This window comes from Asterias rubens, chromosome 6 (genome assembly GCF_902459465.1).
Source record: "Asterias rubens chromosome 6, eAstRub1.3, whole genome shotgun sequence".
In the NCBI taxonomy this organism is placed as follows: Eukaryota; Metazoa; Echinodermata; class Asteroidea; order Forcipulatida; family Asteriidae; genus Asterias; species Asterias rubens.
Window position 1 is genome coordinate 11687816 of NC_047067.1, and position 20049 is coordinate 11707864.

At 39.2% G+C, this 20049-nt stretch overlaps 1 protein-coding gene across 3 annotated transcripts in view; it reads right to left on the bottom strand.

Moving 5' to 3' along the window:
• The window catches only part of LOC117291179 (supervillin-like), a 41378-nt gene that overhangs the window by 10683 nt on the left and 10646 nt on the right, over nucleotides 1-20049 (bottom strand). For 2 of the 3 annotated variants that reach the window (XM_033772756.1, XM_033772758.1), the window contains exons 2-12: nucleotides 10237-10410; nucleotides 9252-9390; nucleotides 6303-6513; nucleotides 5430-5537; nucleotides 4562-4814; nucleotides 3796-3983; nucleotides 3158-3328; nucleotides 2732-2868; nucleotides 2224-2380; nucleotides 1000-1145; nucleotides 142-351 (exon numbers count right to left, since the gene is read on the bottom strand). In XM_033772756.1, coding sequence (XP_033628647.1) covers nucleotides 142-351; nucleotides 1000-1145; nucleotides 2224-2380; nucleotides 2732-2868; nucleotides 3158-3328; nucleotides 3796-3983; nucleotides 4562-4814; nucleotides 5430-5537; nucleotides 6303-6513; nucleotides 9252-9390; nucleotides 10237-10295 — 1779 coding nt within the window. In that variant the 5' untranslated portion in view covers nucleotides 10296-10410. Of the gene's footprint in view, nucleotides 1-141; nucleotides 352-999; nucleotides 1146-2223; nucleotides 2381-2731; nucleotides 2869-3157; nucleotides 3329-3795; nucleotides 3984-4561; nucleotides 4815-5429; nucleotides 5538-6302; nucleotides 6514-9251; nucleotides 9391-10236; nucleotides 10411-10915; nucleotides 10992-20049 lie in introns of those variants that run through there. The other variant, XM_033772759.1, reaches the window with a different exon arrangement.

Consider the following 20049-nt stretch of genomic DNA (forward strand, 5'->3'; position numbering starts at 1 on the left):
ATGCGCACTTCACTGAATAATAACGGACAGTTATATTGCCCACCAGTACGGCTGTTTCAAGATTTTCTGATGATAACGTCAGGTGAAATGGGTCAATATGCATACTTTGAAACTGTTCAAAAAACCAAAACCAAAACATACCTTTCCAAAGAGAGCCCAGTCTGGTCTGGCTGTACCGTGTGTAGGTTTCTTGGATTGTCCCGGCCATATTGGATTGGAATCAAACTCTCTATAGTCATAACCCCTCTCCCACACAATCTGAGCTAACTTAGCTGCTATCTGACGCTCTTTACTTGAAGTCTGCTTACCCTGCCAAATGTACAACTCAGATCCAAAATCAAAGACCAAAATCTGCAGGAAAGGACAAAACAATTACCCCGTCAGTTTCCCTTTGTGATCCCTCTGCTGACACAGATGTTGTATCATAAACTTTGGTGTGATCCCTGACAATTCCAGGATAAATGGCTTGTGACTGTGACACCAATGATATTGATAAAGTGGGTTGCCACCAAAATAGGGGTGTCGTGGCCGAGCGGATAAGAGCACCAGCTCTGGTGCTTCTGCTCAGCAGAGTGTGGGTTTGAATCCCGGTCGTGACACTTATGTCTCTGAGCACTACAGTTAATAGTAATCGCTTCTCTCCACCTGGGGGTGAGGGCAGCGATGGTTCTTGAGATTGTTTTAGCTGAGTAATGCATACTAATGTTGCACGGGCTGTTTATTCCCCAGGGAGCTGAGACGGTTTAAGAAATGAATTAAGTGCCAGTGAACAGGGTCAATAATGTTGGAAGCGTTTTGAGATGACCTTCGGGTGTGAAAAAGCGCTTTATAAAAACTGGATATAATTATTATTATTATTATTATAATAAAGCTAGAGAGCCAAGTTGGTAGTCGCACTAGTCGCCCAGGCTTAATGAAGGTGCTCTCTTTGTGTTTTGGGCCATGCGTTCTACCAGTATTTATGAGTCTCTACAACCAAGTTGACTTCAATTCACTGACCTCCTTGGATTTGAGCATAGCAAACTTAGGCGGTGCACCCCAGTAGTCATCGTATGGCACCAGTGACTCTCCTTCGACTTTGTACACCATGTTGGTTTCTGTGATGTAAATCTCATGTAACTCGTCATCGTCAATACGTGCAATGTCTGAAAGTGAAAGTATACTAAGTTAACAAAATATTTTACAAAAGCTGCATTGGTTGCATGATTTAAAACAGCTTTGTTTTCAATATTACTGTGTAATTTACCTGTAGAAGCTTCAGCTTCATTAGCCGTCCAGTTTGTTTAAAAAAAAAAAAAAAAAGTGAAAATCACAGAGCAATATTTTCAATGGTGTTATGTAAATCCAATGTACACATGCTAAAATAATTTTTGAGAAGTTGTTTTACTAATTTCTTAAAAAGTACAGCACCTCAGCTAGAAATATTTTCAGTGAATCTTTCTTTTATCATTACCTTAGATAAAGTTGAACCCTTTAAAGGCATTGGACACCTTTGATAATCGTCTAAGACCAGTATTCTCACTTGGTGTATCCCAACAAATGCATAAAATAACAAACCTGTGAAAATTTGGACTTGATTGGTCATCGAAGTTGCATGAGTATAATGTAAGAAAAAACACCTTTTGTTTCACAACTTTGTGGGTTTTCAGATGCATAATAAAAAGGCTTCAGCTGAAGTGTTTTGTTATTTGAGAGAGAAATTACCTCTTTCTCAAAAACTACGTTACTTCAGAGGGAGCCATTTCTCACAATGTTTTAAACCATCAACAGCTCTCCATTCCCTGTTTCAAAGTAAGTGTATTTTATTTTATTTTATTAGACTTTCCACTGGCATAAAAATGTAAATATACAAACATAGATCAAAATAGCTTAAAAATACCAAGCCAGTGAGTGGCGAGGAGGAACAGGTGACCAGTACCTCTACAAAGCCGTCCTGTCACAAAGAATGTCCCCTGAAACCCACCCCACAGTTAAAAACCACCCATCCCACAAAAAAGAAAAAGAAAAAGGGGGGGGGGGGCGCTTGAAGGCGGGATTGACAATTACAGACGACAACAATAGCAATGGAAATGTGACACATACATGTAAGTGCAAACATCATCGGCTGAAAAGTCAGATACAAACCTGTCCTGTAAAATTGGAGCAGACAATTATTGCTAACAATTATTGACCAATAGTGTCTAGTGCCCTTCACATATAAAACCAATGTAGTCGCCGTCTTACCATGAATGTTGTCTGCACCTCCCAAGGCCTCCATGAATCTCTTCCAGTCCCTGTTGGACCCGAGGGGTTTACCATGTGCCTCTTCTATTGTAACCACTGAGGGCGCTTTGCAGCCGAGGTCACGGGTGCTTTGAATCATCTGTGACATTTCTGAAGCCTGTGAGTGGGAGCCGAAAAACATGATTATAAAAAGACTTTGTATGAAGAAATTGTTTCATAAATAATTATTTACTAAGCTATGGAGATTTATAAAAAATAAAATAACAAAAATACACTTAATTGTTTCTGGCAAAACCTCAACATTTTGAACCTTTTTTCAAAGTTGAAAAATTGAGGTATACTGTGATTCCGCAGTACGTTTTCTTTCATTTTATCTTGATTTTTAAATATTGTCTTCACAACCGCAAAGAGTGGCTGAGAGTTGTGCGTGACGTTTAAAATCATCTTTGTTTCTTCAGCATTGACTCAAAGAATTTACTTGAAAATAAAGAAAACCAAGGTTGCTGACCTTTGACCTTTCTATAACATTTGAATACTGTCCAATCCACAGGTAGCACTCTTTAGGTGTTACTACAACGAAGCAGTCACCGGTGTTTAGCATGTCGGCGTCAGGCTGGACGAGGCGAACCTGAACAAACCGCCTCCCTAACAATGAAACAAGTAAAAAAACAATGAGCCTAAGACAAGTACATATATGTACTTATGATTTTCAATATATCTCGTCCTTTCTCGACCTCTTTTGACACTTTCGTCCCATTTTTATAGCAAAACAGGTTATCTCTGTATTTGGTTTTCTCAAAAGAAAATTGGCAGCGAATGTTTTGCAGGAGTTGACCACAAGTTAACTGTTGCTAAAGATTGACGTCAAAATTTGTATCGCATCTGCAGGAAGTATGAGCTGGGCTTCAGTAAAATATTGCTATTGACCTCTCACCTTTGACCTGAATGAGCATCTTGTCAGTGTATGGTAGTAGCTGAGACAGTTTTCCATCCATCTCCCGTACGTCTTTGACCTTCTGGAGTTTGAGGATTCCTTTGGCAATATCCTCCTTACTTGCAAGGCCCTTTCTGGCCGAGATGCTAAGATGATGCGACTTGGAAGACACTACGAGAGCAAAGATAAACAAATTATTATTTATTTCCAGACTGTTTTGTTTTTTCTTCTCGTTTTTTTTTTAAGTTGTGGAAAAATGAAACCCGATAATGTAACATCTTTTCAAAAATTAGGTTTGACATGAGAATTTGTGGTGAAGTTTTCTTTGTATTTTTTCAGACCTCTCCCCCCAAAAAAACTAACAAATTTTAAGTAAAAGGGCGAGTGTCTTCACGATCATAACAGGCCTGTTGCTCTCTTTTTGATGTCACAGGTTTAACATGGTCTGAACAAATTAACAACAATTGATTTTTGAAAAAAAAAAGCAATTGATGTTAGTTGGTTTTCCTGATTCATAATCTGTACAGAGCACACATCAAAAGGGATTTGGCCAATAAATTAAACATCTCAAACTCTGTCTGCAATTGCTTTTGATAAATAACCACCCAAAAAAAGAAGAAAAAAAGAAAATAACCTACATTCAACCCTTCTTGAGTTCATGACGGCTTGTCTGTCCATGGGCTCCGTCTCGATAATTTCCTTCTTTATTTCCTCATACTCGCTGATGACGTTGGTTCTCGTTTTCAATGCTCGGATGGGATTCTTGGCTCCAGGTGCTCGTCGCTTCGGTCTTAAGGACATCCGATTGCGGGAGAGGGCTGTCAGCCTACAGCAGAGAGAACATCGGGGGGAGAATTGTTTGAGAAATCAGTTTCAGTTTATACAGCTTGGGTTCGACTGTATAGGCAGGTGGTATTAATGTAAATATTTCATTGCAATTTTTTGTATTTGTTCCTACTTCGTGACAGTCTGTGAAATGTGACTACACTATTTCATTGCAATTCTTTTTATTTGTTCCTATATCATGACTGCACTCCTGAGGGAGGGGGGGGGGGAACATCACCACAGTCAGAGAAACAGTATCTAGTTGACATAAACAGACTCTGTGAGATTTTTTTGTTCAAGTTGCCTCACACATAGCAGGGTTTCAAAGAATTGTCTTAAGCTCACTGAAAACAATCCATACAGGGCCCAATTTCATAAAGTTGCTTAAAAGTCAAAAATATTTAGCAGAATAGAGCAGGATACCAGTCACAAACTGTAAGCCTACTAGTGACATGGTACATGTAGTTTGGCTGGTAACCTCACTTTGGTTAGCATAATATTGTTGCGGTAAGCTGTTTTTTGTGCTTAAGCAGCTCTATAAAATTGGCCCTGATCTGAATAACTTTAGGAATATCTCACTTTGGGAAGTAATCGTCCGAGAGGGCATCAAAGTCTGACACGGTGACATCGTCAAGAGACGCTTTGCGATCTCTCGGTAGCATTGCCGCCTCTGTGATGATCGTTGAACTGCTGCTGAAGAACTCTGCAAAGGTCTCTCCATCTGGCTTCATCACCGCTACCTTCTTCTTGACGATGCGGAAGCTGGATTCAGAGGAATCAGACTCGGAGGCTGTGACGGTGGTCGAGGAACTCTGTCCTCCGGGTTGTTTGTCTGGGTGGTGGGGAAAAGGGATTTCAATCAAATTGCAGGATATTCCACTATAGGTGATCTCACAAATTCAATCAAGTAAGATTGGACAATTTGCATGGTGGAAGTACAACTAACAGAGGTTTGCAGAATACCATGTAAATATCTCTTTTGAGTAGTATTGGTTCTGAAATGAACCGGTGGTTAACAACTCGTTGCAATCAGTATGCTCCGATTGTCTTTAGGAGAATGCTGAACTCTGTTGCTGGATGCATTGTACTTGGAATTGCTAAAATAAAATGCTGAAATGCAACCCTAATTTGAGTGGACTTAGGGGAAGATGCGTGAACTTGAATGTGTACTAATGAAACTGAGTGAATTGTTACTGAGAAATTGGCTGGGTAAACCAATAAAAGCATTCAGAATTTTTGACAAAGGGAATTTCTAAAAACTGTGGTTTGGTACTATTCATCACATTAATGTATGTGAATTAAGGATCTCATACTTAATACACTTTTTACTGAAATTTGTCGGGTAAATAAAGGATACAGAATTTTCAGACAATGGGCATTTTCAAAAATCATGGTTTTGTATTATTCGTCACATTACATCAATGTTTGTGAGTTTAGGATTTCCTACCTGATACGCTGGCTGTATTGCTGCTTGTGCTGTCACTCTTCTCTTCACTCTTATCACTTTTGTCTGATTTCTCCTCTCCGTCTTTTTTATTATCGAGTGTCACACGACCTTAGAAATCAGGAAAGAAAAATGTAACTTTTAATTTTGGACGTTTAAACATCACATATTTTTGTTCATTTGCTATGCTCTAAAGCCCTGTTCACACTACTGGTGGCAATCCTGAGGAATTGCAGTCGGCCCTTTCACACTTGGATCACTTTACCCCTGATCTACCTCGGCAAATGAGCATACCCCGGGAATAGCCACCCCCGCTCTGGAGTAGGGGTTAAGTGGTAAAACCCTGAGGTGTTCTTGAAACATGCATCTGGAAACCTGTGGAATAGGGACCTCGGCGGGGACAGTGTGAACATGAAATGGGGTAACCCTGGGGCCTCCTCCCCTGGGCTGTATTCCACAGGGATAAGAGCTTCAGTGTGAAAAGGGATTTACTTATTGTAGTAAGCACGGGCTGATCACAAGCCAGTTCGGTGTCCGCTGTGTGACCTCTTCATGGTCTTGAACATGTGCCAAGCATGTGTCGCGGAAATGCAGTGAGCTCTCAGTCTGTGCCTTATCAATTAAGAGAGAAGACTCTTGAAAGCCTCACAGAAATCAAGAAGAATTATGTAAGTAAAGAGAAGTGATCTGATTCAATGAAAGAAGCATTAATCAGAGAAAAGAAATCAAAGAAACCAAGAACCGTTTCTGCGTCCATATTTACTTTCTTATTGTCTGTCGTGTTATGGCTGTTAATCATAGTTAGTCCTAAGATAATTAAAGGCCTTCGACTGCGCTGCGGGCACGTTACAATGCCAACAATGATTCTCCACTCACCTCTAAATGACCCGCCTCGCTTGACCCTCAAGCTCCCACCCCTCTTCAGTTGAGGAGATGTCTCGACCACATCCATCCCAGCTTTGGTCATCTTGCCGGACACTGTGAACTGCACCGCATCCTTCTCCTCCACCCGTTTCTTCCAGGTACCCTGACTCGTCTGGATCAGCTCCAGTCTTTTTGAGATGCTACACGTAGCAAGATCAACATCCTGTTGGATAAATAGAAGGAGATATTAGGTTTATTTTTGTTTATTAATTCTGGTAGCCACGAACTCTCAGAAAAGCGAACTTAATCACATTTCCAGAGTAAGCCTGTCATTTTACTAGTCCACTAGCTTATTTAAAGGCAGTGGACACTATTGGTAATTGTCAAAGACTAGCCTTCACAGTTGGTGTATCTCAACATATGCATAAAATAACAAACCTGTGAAAGTTTGAGCTCAATCGGTCATCGAACTTGCGAGATAATAGTGAAGGAAAAAAACACACTTGTCACACGAATTTGTGTGCGTTTAGATGGTTGATTTCGAGACCTCAAGTTCTAAATCTGAGGTCTCGAAATCAAATTACTGGAAAATTTTCCAAAAATTGTATTTCAAGACCTCAAGTTTAGAATTTGAGGTCTCGAAATCAAGTATCCGAGCGCACACAACTTCATGTGACATGGGTGTTTTTTCTTCCATTCTTATCTTGCAACTCCGTCAACCAATTGAGTTCAAATTTTCATTTTTTTTTATACATATGTTGAGATACACCAAGTGAGAAGACTTGTCTTTGACAATTACCAATAGTCTCCAGTGTCTTTAAAGGAACGTTACAGAATTGGTAAGAAACAAAAATCGTGAAGAACACAGATTTACATAAAACTTACACGGTCTAATGATGATGATAGTTGAAATAATCCCTTGAAATATTTCTGCGGAAATGTCATATTAGATGAGAAATAAATAATCTAACTACGCGTCTGGAGTTTATCGCTCAGTGAGCGTTTTATTCATTTTCATTCAAGTTTGTAATCGTTTTTTTTCCCCTCTATTCTCTCGTGACCTAGATGGCCGATCAATCTCACACTTCTACAGGTTTTTCAGTTTATGTATATATGGTGGTTTACATAAAGTGCTTACACTGCCAGCAGCTGTTTTGTTAGCAAAAACCAATTCTGTAATGTTCCTTTGAGAGTCCATATTTCATATTAGTGATGTTTTTTAAAACACTCAATAAGCCATGGCAACCAGACCAATTCAGGCCTTGAATAACACACAGGCCATGGAGCATTGGTCTTGGCCTTTGTGTCTTTTCAAAAGTTTTTCATAGACTTTTTATATTTTCTTAAGGAAAGTGCTCTTTGCAAAATTAAAATGGCCTTGCCCTCTCAAAGATGAAATTCCTGGTCTGCCAGTTGGAGAGACTTTTGACCAGTCCTTGGGCGTCTCAACCAACAATAGACCGATCCAGTAGGCTCCGCCCACGACGCACGTGTGATTAAGAACACGTGGGGCTCTCCTATGCCTTTCTGCACAACTCTGCCGCGCGCGCCAAGCATACGCGAACGCATGTCGGACCTTAGTGTCGGACCTTTGTTGCGTTGTGATTGGTCAATACGCAATGGGGCGGAGCTTAATGGATCGGTCTATTGGCGAGTGGACCACAAAAAGGTAGAATACTATAATCATTCTGAAGCTTAAAATTCAATCAAATCAATTCAATCAATAAAACTATTCGATCAATGCCATTTTTGTATTGAAACCACTGACAGTCTTCTGAATTGCTAACTCATAAAAAGGACCAACAAAATAATCACAGTGACGATATGATTGAACTGGTAATCTCTCACTATTGAATGGCAACTTCAACCATCAGCAAAACTATTGAATACCTTTTCAAAATGGCTACTCATAAATCTCAAATTAACAAAGGAGTTCAAAGCAAAGAAATACTTTGGTAAAGGTTCAGTACTTTTAATTTTCGCTTGGAAAAAATAAAGCTTTATTGTCCTCAGCAAACTGACCTTAACTTTGTGATGGTGTTGGCAAAAACAGTATCATAAAATGTTTTAAAATACAAGACCAAACTACACATATTTGAACTATAGTCAATTTAAAACTCCGGCACTATTTATAGGAGGAGTGCTACTACTTGAATCCTCTCACAATTTCCTTTCTTTTTCTGAATACCAAACAACAATTTTTACGGCAAGCTGAGAAAGGCTATCAAAAGGTGATGACATTTAATGAAACATTTAATGACGAGGCCAACTCAGTGAAAGGTTTGGCTGGAACAAACAAGTCTATGAAAAAGGCCCTGGGGTCGATTTCACAAAGAGTTAGGACTAGTCCTACAAGTAACTTAGGACTAGGCCTAGGAGATATACAAGTTGCATGGATAGTCCTAAGTTAGGACGAGTAACTAGTCCTAACTTGAGATAAGACTAGTCCTTACTCTTTGTGAAATCAACCCCAGACAAGTTAGCGTACAGTACAGCCGAAAATAGCATACAGTACAAAACAAATTTTGAAGGCGGGAAACCATCTTAATACTCAAGTAAGATTTCAAAGAATTGTGGGAGAATATTAAGTTGAGGTTTTGCTGCAGCACCATGGGTAAATCCCTTTTAAGTAGTGTTCTCAAAGGAAACTGGTGGGAGACAACTTAATGTTTCGATCAGTGTGAACTGATCGTCTGCATTCTCTTAAAGACGATCAGAGCAAACTGATGGAAACGTTGAGTCATCTTGTTCAACCCTTTCTTTTGGGATGTACAATGCAAAGATTAATTCCATTAAAGTTTCCACAGCCAAGGAAAAGCCCGATTGATCATTTTAAAACAACAATGAGTGTGTCGATGTTAGTGGAATAACGAAAGGAACACTAACTAATGCGCTGCGTTCTTGACGTAGTGGCGCTATATAAATGCCCTATATGTGTGTATGTATGTATGTAATACTTACGTTGTCCGATGTTGGGCAGACAGCTTTTCCATTGCCGGGGACCGTCAAGAAGTCTTTGAGTTTAGTTTGTGGGGAGTCGTTGTACTTATTGACTCGCTTCTGCCAGTCTTCTTGCCCACTCTTCTTCAGGGCTGACAATCTGTGAAGAAAATTCCAAAAGGTTGTCTTGTTTAACTTGCCTGCTTCTCATCACAAGAGCAGCAGTAACAGTAGGTTGGGGTGGATCAGGGAATTACTGTCTTTGCCCCCCCACCCTAAAGCGCCATATTTTTTACCGCGTGTGGTTATGTATTCCAGTTTTTAATAAGTGTGTTTGGGTATGAATAAATATACCCCGAGAAGTGATGCAAACATGTTGGAGAGCGCCCTCATGCAGTAAAACATACTGCGCATTCCCACCTTAACCCCAAACCGCTGCGCCAACATCAGTGCAATTATTGTCAAGTTTACCCACTGTTCGGTAACAACGCTGGGGCAAGTCCCGACTTAGGAGATCCCCAATCCCGGACCAAACCATGCTCAAGGAGAACTTCCCTCATTTGGCCCAAATTGGCCACTTTTTAATCACGAAAGAAGTTGCAAAAAAAGCAACATCCTTAGCATATAACCATAGCCGACAGTTCAGTTTCAAAAACTGCTTCTCATTTACACGCAGACAATATATTTGCTTTTATCTTACAGAAAATAGTAAAAGAGTGCTGAAAAAGGGTTTGGTCAAGAGAAATGCTCACGGACACTACAGTTTTAATTGGCCAGTAGTACATGCCCCTAGAACAAATTCTGCTCCCACTTGTGTCCCCTCCTAGCTCTGCACCCAAGGCATAGAGCTACATACAGTCCTCTCTATTTTTTTAAGTAGAAGATTTGAAAAAAGTGAATAAATAAGTATAATTTTTTTTTAATAGTTCCACAGAACTCATAGGCCTGTATTTGATTGACCGATTTACGACTTAAAATACAACAGAAAGGGAGTTGATAAACTTACCTTTCTGCAATGGAGGTAGACGTCTTGACTGGCTCTGTTAATTGTTTCACCTTAGCCATCTCTTCTGGTGTTACCGGCTGTGTCCGGTAACGCCCTGGGTCTGGTGATCGTAGTCGTCGTGGAGTCACGATATACTCCTTGCCGTCTTTTCCCTTGCCAGGCGGGGTTTTGTGCCTGAAAGAAGAAAAAAAGGAGAGATTTGATGATATGAATTGACGACTCTAAAAGAACAATTTGTAATAAATCATTAGATGATGCTGGTTCTCTCCTTATGATTTGCTGGACGCTTTCATTTTCACATAAGTTGCGATGCGTGTCGAATGCTACACAGTTCCAATACGTGCCAAATTCCTAAAGTAAAAGAACAACTTGTAGTAAATCATTGAAAGATGCTGGTCGTTGACTAAGAATTCCCTTGTTCACTTCATACTTTTCAGGCTGTTCCAAACTATGAAGTTCTGATCTGTGCCGAATGCTACCAATCCATGCGGACTTCCTAAACCTTTAAAACGTGGTTCAAATCCACTTTTCGTTCACACTGCCAATGTGAAATCAACTTCTTTGCTACATGGGTCCATGAGCTCCTCCACTTCTCAGACAGGGTTGGTTTGAAAATGGACCGAGCCGTCAACAAGCATCAACACAAGATTGACATTGTAGCAGTGTCTGTCAAACTTACACAGTTCAGACCTGTGTCCAACACAGAGTTTTCTTGTAGTGTGTGGAGGCAATTCCAGTACTGTGTAGAAACCTCCTCTGGAAAGAAGCTCTCAAATCAACTCTGCATGGCATCAAGAAGATTAAGAAGGTTGGTTTCAACTTGGATCGAGTGCTCTTCAAGCGACATTGTAGCAAGGTCTGTCAAACTAAAACCGGTCAGACTCGTGTCCAACACAGGGACGTCTCATAGTGTGAAAGGGTCTGCCCAGCACTGTGCAGAAACTTCATCTGGAGTAAGCTCCCGAATCAACTCTGCATGGCATCAAGAAGTTTCAACCGCCAGGAAAACATTACAGATGTGTATGGGGGTTGAGTAGGAAAGAAATAATCAAAAAGGGTGTAACTGCATAAAGGCGTATCTGAAAGAGTTTTTTAATAAACGCAGAGGAAGGAGATTGGGGTTGTGCGTTCGACGTGTTCCCCCAAACAGTTTGCCAAAACCGAGTTCTTAACCCGTAAATGACCATTACGCGATATGTTTTCTAAGCCTATTTATAGAGTCAACACAGTTCACACTGGAAGCACCCCAATTCAATTACTTTATTGGATTAAACGTCTCAATTGCCGGCTTGAACAAGCTCATTTCCTTGTCTTGTGGTGTAGCTTATAATTTGAGGGACGTCATTCGGTAATTAAGTTAAGGGTGGTCCGCAAGGCATTGGCTTTCGAGTTGACATGCAATGTCCTTTTTTTTCCAGGGTCTTAGATAGGAACATGTGGGTTAAAACACTTTAATAAGGTTTAATTTCTATTAAACTTTCTGCTGACGATGCATTACTCAAGACAACGATCTTGTCTGTTATTCGTGGTCTTAATTAATAATAAAGATAATGTCTCAACGTATGCTTCCGAGAGCAATTTGTGAACATAAAAACTCATCTTACACTTTTTTATAGACGTTCATGTGCGTTGTGTTGTCATTTAGCCTTCAATGAAGACTCTTCAAGAAAGAAGCTATATGGTCGAAATATCAGACTATTTACTTTGACTTTGCATTTATACCCAGGTCGAAATTCCAGTTGAACCTAGTTAAACTGGAACTAGTTGAAACCAGTTGATAAACTAGTTAAACACAGTTAAAACCAGTATGGAAAATGGACGAGTTTGGTCACTTTCCAGTTGAACCAGTTGACCCCAGTTAACTAGGTTCAACTGGAATTTTGACCTGGGTACCATAGGTCCTTTTGGTTGGTAAGCAGTTTGCAACAGCTTACAGTATTTAAAAATATAAACTCAAAGGAGACTTCTTTTCAAGTAGAAAGAAAAAGGCAAGCTCTTTTAGGTGCAGTAGATTGCTGTTATAATTCAAGTTTTCATCAAAAGTATTTGTCTCATGGTTTTCAAAAGTTCAGTCGTGTATAATGCCTTATGAAGTTGGAAGCTAACATTGTATCCATGACAGCTTAGTTGGTACAGCACCAGCGCAGAGGTTGTTAGTTCAAATCCCACTCTCATAATTTGTTCCTTGCCCAACACCAAATACAAAATTCATCCAGTCAGTTTCCCTTGTGGTTTACTAAATATTAATAGTAACAAAAACAGAACACTTACATGTATGACCAGCCATTGTGATAAATTACATTCATGTTCGAAGTTCTTCTAAAAATATTATCCTCTCTCCAATTTGGCTCTCCCTCAGGCCAGCACTTCAAGCTCTAGTCTTAAACAAACTCGTACTAAACACATGTACGCAAAGTTCAGCTGAAAGTCAATGTTACTCTGATGATCATATATTTGTCTCAAAGGTGATTGATGACAGCACATACACAGATCCGCAAACAACGTCCGGACTGACGTTGGATTTCCAGTCAACCAGGAAATCACAATAAATGTGTAATTCTCACCATGGTAACGCCCAAACAATTCCTTGAATTCATCGTTTATTCACGTGACAAGTTTATATTAATGACCCGATTTCTGATACATGGACTTAGACTTTTTTTTAAACCAAGTCAATGAGGTTTAACATTTGTAGTTCAGTTTTGTTCATTTGCAGAAAGTATACTTCGATTTGACACTGTCAGGGACAAAAGGAACTTAACACATGAAGGTTTTACAGCAGAGTTTGCCTTTAACTTTTTCAGCCATTAGTTAGCAGTCTGTAGTTTTCATTAGTCCCTTAACTTTTTTCCATGGGTTAATACAAATTGTGGTTTTTTATGAAACAAGTGGTGAGGAAGGTCCTTGCAGTATGGTTTTTCGTGACTAGTATGAAAATGTAAGCATTTTGGAACCAACAGGACTTTTGAAACATTTGAACAATATCATCTAGCATTACTACACATTTACAAAAGCAATGAACCATTTTATCAATATATCCACTTTAAGAGAATATGTGGTGTTTCGATAAGTATTTGGCCGTAAGACCACTAACTAGAGAGAAGCATGTATGATTCATCAATATCATTCAATTTATATGACGGTCAGAGTAAGTAATGCAGTCCACATCTTTAAAGACAATGTTGAGCTGCCAAGAGTAGCTCAGAACTCTTTGTACATTTTTCTGTAACGGAAACCTTTCCGTTTGGACTGACTTCTAAAGCAGGAAGCCACACTATGCTTTGATGCATATCATACACACGGAAACAACATGAATTAATGTCCTTGACACACCATTGTACACATGTATGGTTTCAGAACTCATGAGCTATGACAATTGAATGAGACAATAAAATGTGCTTCATGTCGCATTCACAATGACTAATAGTGTGACCCAGCATGACCCGAGAAGAAAATGCTGAGACTAGCCATAACAAGGAAATAATATTTACTCACAGCAAGTATCTGCCGACTACTGCATTATCAAAGCTTTTATTTCCTCCCCTCAGCACCCTCAGTTAATAATTAAGTCCTCCAAAACAAATATAATCCAAAGTAATTAATGTAGTCCAACAAGATCCTTTATTAAACTAGCCAAACAAAATGTGGGAAAGAAAAAAAAAAAAAAAAAAAAAAAAATGGTTGGTCTTAGTTTCTGAAATCCATCATTGTTTTTTTTTGCAGGTAAATCATATTTATAAGTGAAACCAAAAATAGAAACATAAATCAACAAAATTAACTGGGCCCAATTTCATGGCTCTGCTTACCGCCGAACTCAGCGCTTACGATCACGATTCCCGCTTACGTGCAAGTGCCGAATTTCTGCAAAAAATGCCTAATAAAGTGGAGTACGCACGAGCAGAAGCCAAAATTCGCCGCTAGCCCGTGAAATACGCTTGCCGCAAGCACAGATTTGTCTGCTTCCGTAAGCGCCAGATTCTGTGCTTCCGGTAAGCAGAGCCATGAAATTGGGCCCTGATCAATTGGAACTTACATGTACATTGTGCGCAATCTGACCCAAGGTCTGTCACGATCCATGACAAGAAATTATTCCAACAAATTCGGCAAGTAATACTTGTTCCGCTTTGTATAGGGTATCCACTACGCTCTGGGACCTTGTTAAACTTGGTCTACCTAATACTACTACACTAAATTAATACCATACAAAAAAATAATTATATTATGTGGAAGTGGCTGCTTAGTACACGCCCACCAGTAGTTACCTAGACACGAACACCTTAACATCTGGTGATCGGTGCTATTCCTGGGGTCAGCCTTACTGGTCCCCGTCTACGTCAACAAACGCTAATGTAATTTTGACACAATATATTCACACATGATTCCTTGTGACGTAGGGTGTCAACTTGAGAGATGTCCTTATTTAGGGGTTTAGGTGACACCTCTTGGAAGTGTGTGAAACTAAGGCAATCATGGACATAAAACAATAATAATAATACTAGACCAGGCCTGCATATTCTTCACTGAGGCAACAAAGTTGATTGCTTCCATGCCCCCTGGTCATTGCCTTGGTGCCCTTGAAGTGCTCTAGTAGAAAGTTACTATTTCCTCATAGGGTGCCCTCCAAAAAGAAAATGCCTTGGTGCCCTTGCCCTTTCAAAAATGAAGCATAGAGGCCTGCCTACATATGAAACAATCTGATAACTTCTTTCCTGATACATGATATTGAAAATGGACACTTAAATGCCAGGGGAAACCACCTCAAGAGGTCCTTAACTTTTACATCCTTCCTTAATGTTGGGAGTTCCAACCACCCCTGAATAAAAATGGTATCTCCCTTTGTCAAATCCAACACTAATACCCATAAAGCAGGCAGGCCTACGAAAAAAAAAAAATTAACATCATAATAAATTTGGGCACAACTAGTTTGAGAACATTATATGCTAGATTAATTTAACCAGGTGAACACAAACGTGTTTTCAGGTTGGGTCAAAGGATTATCACAGGAAATTGCATTTTAATAAACAAAAAAATCAAATATAAAGTGCATGTTGACACTTGACAGCCTTGTTTGAAAAGTGAGAATTTTTCCCTTGGAAAAAAAACGGAGCTGCAGAAAAGCAGACTCACTTGAATCATTCAAGAATTGGCTTAAGACCCATTTTGTTATGTCGACAGTGAATTTTTATGTTTTGGATGTCTTTGATTTGGATTTTCAATCTGTGTTGGAGACATCTTAGTGCTTTGCAGCCTCTGAAAAGCAGTAAAATTTTAAATAAACTTTCCAATCTTCTTCAGTTTATTTAATTTGCAAATTCATTTTGGGCGGTCAGGTTGTTGGTGAAGTTCTTGCCTTGCCTTTTATAAACCACTGGACCACCCCCCCCCCCCAGTTCGAATCCCATCAGGGGCACCATACGGATTAGGTTTCCAGTCCCTAATTGACTGTGTGGGGTTTTCCCTGGAATAAATCTCTGGGGGTGATGCTCCCACATCTAAAACTGAAACTTCTTCATTGTCTTCTCGACATGGGGTTCTTGGCTACATGTAGCATCGTGATTTTAATCACTTTTTAAAAGTTTGCTTCTGAGAGTCCTTGGAATCAATAAATGAAAAAAAAAAAAAAAAATACACCCTGGGCTTTGGTTCAACCCTGATATACCCTTCAACCACGGACTGACATTTAGACATTTAGAACCGGCAACTCTGCCAGAGTGAAATTATCCCAGCAGCAGAGCGTTCCACAGACTGATCACACGCTGGGTTCTGTGTACAAGGTTAAGGCATTGAGGGAAGTAATACATGGTCTGTCAGCAGTATTACATACAAAACAATGTTTACCCCACACATGCTAGTACACTGTAGGTCCTACATGTACATGTATAATTACAACCAAACATGTAGGTAATGTAAGAAATACATTTCTGTTTGTTTGAATGGTTACACACAGTGTTATATAGCAAGACCAATTTTAGTGCTGGGCTCTAAATTCAATGTAGTCCACCAAGTGTGTGCGCTTCAACAAAATTAATGATATATATTTGGTTTTCGGTAACACCATGATAACACCGTGTGTGTATCTACTTGCCAGATGGAGTTTGTTCTTAGAGAACTGTCTTTCCTTATTCTACTACCGCGGAGTAGATTTATTGGATGTTCGGGAGACTTCTCACTGCTGAAAAGAACTGTCCTGCTTCTTTTTTTTAAACTACTACCCGAGCGGAAGGCATAGAAAAAGAAAGACATTTATCTAAGAACAAACTCTACCTGGCAAGTAGATACACACATGGTGTTACAAAACAAATATATATATATATATTTATACCTTCACCATGCAATGCCTCAAATCCTATAAAATTAATTATGTTTAGATGAAGTGCAATCTGGGGGAAATGCTGGGCAGCACAGTGTATTTCACTCACAGTGTTTTTCGCCCAGAGTGCTGGACGAAGTCTGTAGTTCTGGGCAGGGCCGCCCGGCACCGCCCAACATGACTACAACACTGGTTACACACCTGTGTTCCAACACCCCCATGCTTTGACACCACTGTATGCACCGGTTCCTATACCACAAAACCCTAACCCTAGCATATAAACCACAAGTTTTTTTTTCTCGGAACATAGGTTTGTTGGGGAAAAATTACATTGATCCCTCACCATGCAACACCTGAAATCCCATATTATAATATTCATCTTAAGAAGAAACAACTCAGTTGTCAGTATTACCATAGTGTAATGGTTCTTGGGTATTATTTGTTCTTGTAAAACCTCTTAATGCTCCAAACAGAGTTTTAACTGGAGATGTGAGAGGGTGGTGCTTTGAAGGCATGGTCGTTTGTCACTTTGCTTAATAGAATTGAGATTGAATGATACACAGTTACGATCAATCTTAATACATGGCTCTTTGTGAAATCAGCCCCTGCAGCAACCTGGCCCACAAGTTTGCAAGCCACCCACCCAGCCCGGCTCTCACAGCTGTACTTTTTTTCCAACCAACATCTCGGTCATAAGTATAAGTCTGCCCTAGCTTTGAACCCTAACAGTGGCCACCAGGGAAAACAGCTTGAATACTAGGTTGTTACTGTAGTTGTAAACAGTTGTGTCTGGGTAGAGATTTACTTGCATTGTGGTGAAAACAAACTTGTTTACTTATACACACAAAAAGAAATAAAGTTTAAGGAACATTACAGAATTGGTTTTGCTAACAAAACAGTTGCTGGCAGTGTAAGCACTTTATGTAATCCACCATATACATAAACTGACAAACATGTAAAAGTTTGAGATCGATCAGCCATCTGGGTCATGAGAAAATAGTGAAAAACCGATGAAAAAAGTAATGAATAAAATGCTCACTGAGCGATTAACTCCAAACGCAAAGTTAAATTATTTATTTCTCATCAAATATGGCATTTCAGGCAGAAATATTTTGAGGGACGTTTTCTACTATCATCATCATTAGACCGTGTAAGTTTGATGTAAATCTGTGATCTTCACGATTTTGTTTTCTTACCAATTCTGTAACGTTCCTTTAAGTGAGAATACAGTTCTCATTAGTGGAAGTTCAATGTTTTCTAGGAACTTATTGGGTCTTCAGGCCTTTTTTTCTTCTTTTAATACTTTGAGTTGACAGTATTTCACATATACAGATATGTTTTTATAATTCTAATGAGGATTGGTCCTGGTTTGAACTTTACAGTTGGTGAACTTTCAAATTTAAAGCATTCAATTTTCTCCTGGAAAAAAAACCTTATAACCAGTTGTTTGTTTGACATGACCAATCCCATCTGGCACTTTTAACGAGGTGTTTCAGTTTCAAGAATTCAGTGCAAAGTTAAACTGTGTCATGTTATACTGACAATTATTCATATTAAATATTAAATGGCACTGAGGCAATCCTACCAGGAAATTACATTATTTGTAAACATAAAATTTTGTCATTTTTATTCCATGCTGAAGATGTGAATGTTAAAGGCAGTGGACACTATTGGTAATTGTCAAAGACTAGCCTTCTTACTTGGTGTATCTCAACATATGCATATAATTAACTAACCGGTGAAAATTTGAGCTCAATCGGTCGTCAAAGTTGCGAGGTAATAATGAAAGAAGAAAACACCCTTGTCACACGAAGTTGTGTGCGTTTAGATGGTTGATTTCGAGACCTCAAGTTCTAAATCTGAGGTCTCGAAATCAAATTCATGGAAAATTACTTCTTTCTCAAAACATATATAGCCCATATAAAAAGATTTTGTACATGTCTCTGCAAACCTCACTTAAAGGCACTGGACACTATTGGTAATTGTCAAAGACTAGTCTTCACAGTTGGTGTTTCTCAACATATGCACAAAATAACAAATGTGAAAATTTGAGCTCAATCAGTCATCGAACTTGCGAGATAATAATGAAAGAAAAAAACAGCCTTGTCACACGAAGTTGTGTGCATTTAGATGGTTGATTTCGAGACCTAAAGTTCTAAATCTGAGGTCTCGAAATCAAATTCATGGAAAATTACTTCTTTCTAAAAAACTATGTCACTTCAGAGGGAGCCGTTTCTCACAGTGTTTTATACCATCAACAGCTCCCCATTACTCGTTACCAAGTGAGGTTGTATGGTGATAATTATTTTGAGTAATTACGAATAGTGTCCACTGCCTTCAAGTGTGATTATTAATGGTGGTATGGCCATGCAGTGAAGCACACTGAACTCGGGCTCTAGTATTTCTGATCAGCAGAGTGTGGGTTCTTAGTCCTGGTCTTGACACTCGGGTCCTTAACCACGACCCTTAACCATTAATGCCTCGTCCTAAAGCCCTTGGTCCCTGTGCTGTGTCATGTAGGTAAAAGAACCCATTTCACTTATCATTAAAGAAACATTACAGAATTGGTTTTGCGGACAAAACAGTTGCTGGCAGTGTATGCACTTTATGTAATCCACCAGATATATAAACTGACAAACCTGTAGAAGTTTGAGATCGATCGGCCATCTGGGTCACGAGAGAATAGTGAAAAACCAATTACAAACTTTGCAATGCATCGATGCCAAAATAAAAATGAATAAACCGCTCACTGAGCGATAAACTCCAAACGTGAAGTTAGATTACTTATTTCTCATCAAATATGACATTTCACTCAGAAATATTTCAAGGGATGTTTCCAACTATCATCATCATTAGACCGTGTAAGTTTTATGTAAATCTGTGACCTTCACGATTTTTGTTTATTACCAATTCTGTAACGTTCCTTTAAGAAAGTGGTTTGCCCCTGTGTTTCGGGCAGTGGCTCGATTCTGAATGCGCTTCAACACTTTGTAAAATCTCACAAGGTGCTACGTAAATAAGTACAATTTTTGAAGAGCTTCAAAAAACCTGTCTTAAAATATAACAGTAACCCCTTCTAGAGGCCTGTAGATAAAGCGCTATATAAAACTAACTATTATTACTATCACAATAATAGCTTATATTCCTGGAAGTACCAATATAACTAGTGTTAAACTAATTACAAAATTATTAATTAATTATTACCGTTCTTGATGTATAGCCTAGCAGTATGGTTGACACAAACAGCGTGGAACAAATAATAGATTGAAGGTACGTTGCATTAGTACAAAACGTACACGCAGAACGATATGAAAACCATTGACGTAATTTCCAACTGCTTTCTACCCTTTCCCATACATGTTCTGTCTGGCGTAGCCTACAACAAATGAAACAGTCACTATGCACGCAAAGTTGACTCCAAACCAGACAAGTTGAATGACTATCCTCTTTCATATATAAAGTTCCTTTACTCAAAAGAGTAAATGAACAACAGAATCCGAGTG